This window comes from Helobdella robusta, assembly GCF_000326865.2.
Source record: "Helobdella robusta unplaced genomic scaffold HELROscaffold_82, whole genome shotgun sequence".
Lineage (NCBI taxonomy): Eukaryota > Metazoa > Annelida > Clitellata > Rhynchobdellida > Glossiphoniidae > Helobdella > Helobdella robusta.
In genome coordinates this window covers 118,291-119,710 of record NW_008705476.1, presented here as the reverse complement: position 1 = coordinate 119,710, position 1,420 = coordinate 118,291, and the positions used below count along the sequence as shown (strand labels likewise).

Here is a 1,420-nt window from a genome sequence, read left to right as displayed (position 1 = left end):
ATACATTTCTATTCTATACAGTGTATAGAACTACTACTACTACAACTATAACAACTTCTGCTAGTACTATTACTACTACTACTACTTTTACTACTGCTACTACTACCACCATCACCTCTACTACTACTACTACTACTACTACTACCACCACTACTACCACTACTACTACAACCACTACTACTACTACTACTACTACTACTACCACTACTACCACCACTACTACTACCACTACAACCACTACTACTACTATCACAACTCTACTACTACCACTACTACTACTACTACTACTATTACTACTACTACTACTACTACTACTACTACTACTACTACTACTACTACTATTACTACAACTACTACTACAATGGTAATAACATCTACTATCATCCAAGCCGTCAAGAGGATGCTACCAAAAACTATAAAAAGCGACCGCTCAAAAATGTCTGTCCCGGACAATACTTCGCTTTATGGTAATGGCTCGCATCAAATTTCGTTATTTATAATCTTTTCTCCCCAGTCACGTGGTGTTTCGGCTGGCCATGTTTTAGGGATGTGACAATAATGTTTCGGTACTATTATTTTGTTTTCTTGGTTTTTGGTTTGTTGTGAAAATTTTGTCTTCAATTGAAATGAAGACTTAGGTTTTTATTTTATACAAAACCATCAGATTGTCGTTATTCTCTGACTTAACTTGTATTGTTAACGATTATTAAATAAACAAAAATCGAAAATACTACTACTGCTACTACTACTACTACTATTACTACTAATGCTACTACTACTACTACTACTACTACTACTACTACTTTTGCTCATGCTACTACTACTGCTGTTGCTGTAATAATTACAACTACTACTGCAATAATATCAGCAGCACAACAACAACAACAACAACAACAACAACAACAACAACAATAATAATAATAATAATAAAAATAATTTTAAAGATACCAATTATAATTTTCAAGTGACATAGGAATTTATTATTCTTATAAATTATTCAAGCGATATAAACGTACGTTGCCATAAACAAAATGCTCATGTCTGTCTGTCTGGTTATTTCTTTGTATGTATGTATGTATGTGTGTGTGTGTTTGTGAATGTTTGTATGTGTGTGTTAGTTTGTATGTGTGTAAATGTATTTTTTTGTATGTATATATGTTTGTATGTGGTTTGTTGTGTGTATGTTTTTGTATGAATGTATATACATATGTGTATATATACATACGTATGTGTGTGTTTTTTGAGTGTGTGCGTGTGTTTTTGTGTCTGTGCGCAAACGTGTGCGTGCGCATGTGTGTGTTTGTTTGAATATTTTTTATTTTTATTTCTCTTGATGTTTGCTGTGTGGATTTTTTTTATTTATCTCATCAGGAACCTTCTGAAAATTTTGTTTCTTTTCCATTCATTCACTCAATCCTTA

At 32.4% G+C, this 1,420-nt stretch overlaps 1 protein-coding gene across 1 annotated transcript in view; it reads right to left on the bottom strand.

Annotated features, from left to right (window-relative positions):
* Positions 1 to 986: 986 nt before the first annotated feature.
* The window catches only part of HELRODRAFT_182204 (hypothetical protein), a gene marked incomplete at both ends in the record, with an annotated part of 2,252 nt that continues 1,818 nt past the window's right edge, over positions 987 to 1,420 (bottom strand). Inside the window, one exon of the mRNA XM_009032509.1 lies at positions 987 to 1,059. Coding sequence (XP_009030757.1) covers positions 987 to 1,059 — 73 coding nt within the window. The remainder of the gene's footprint in view (positions 1,060 to 1,420) is intronic.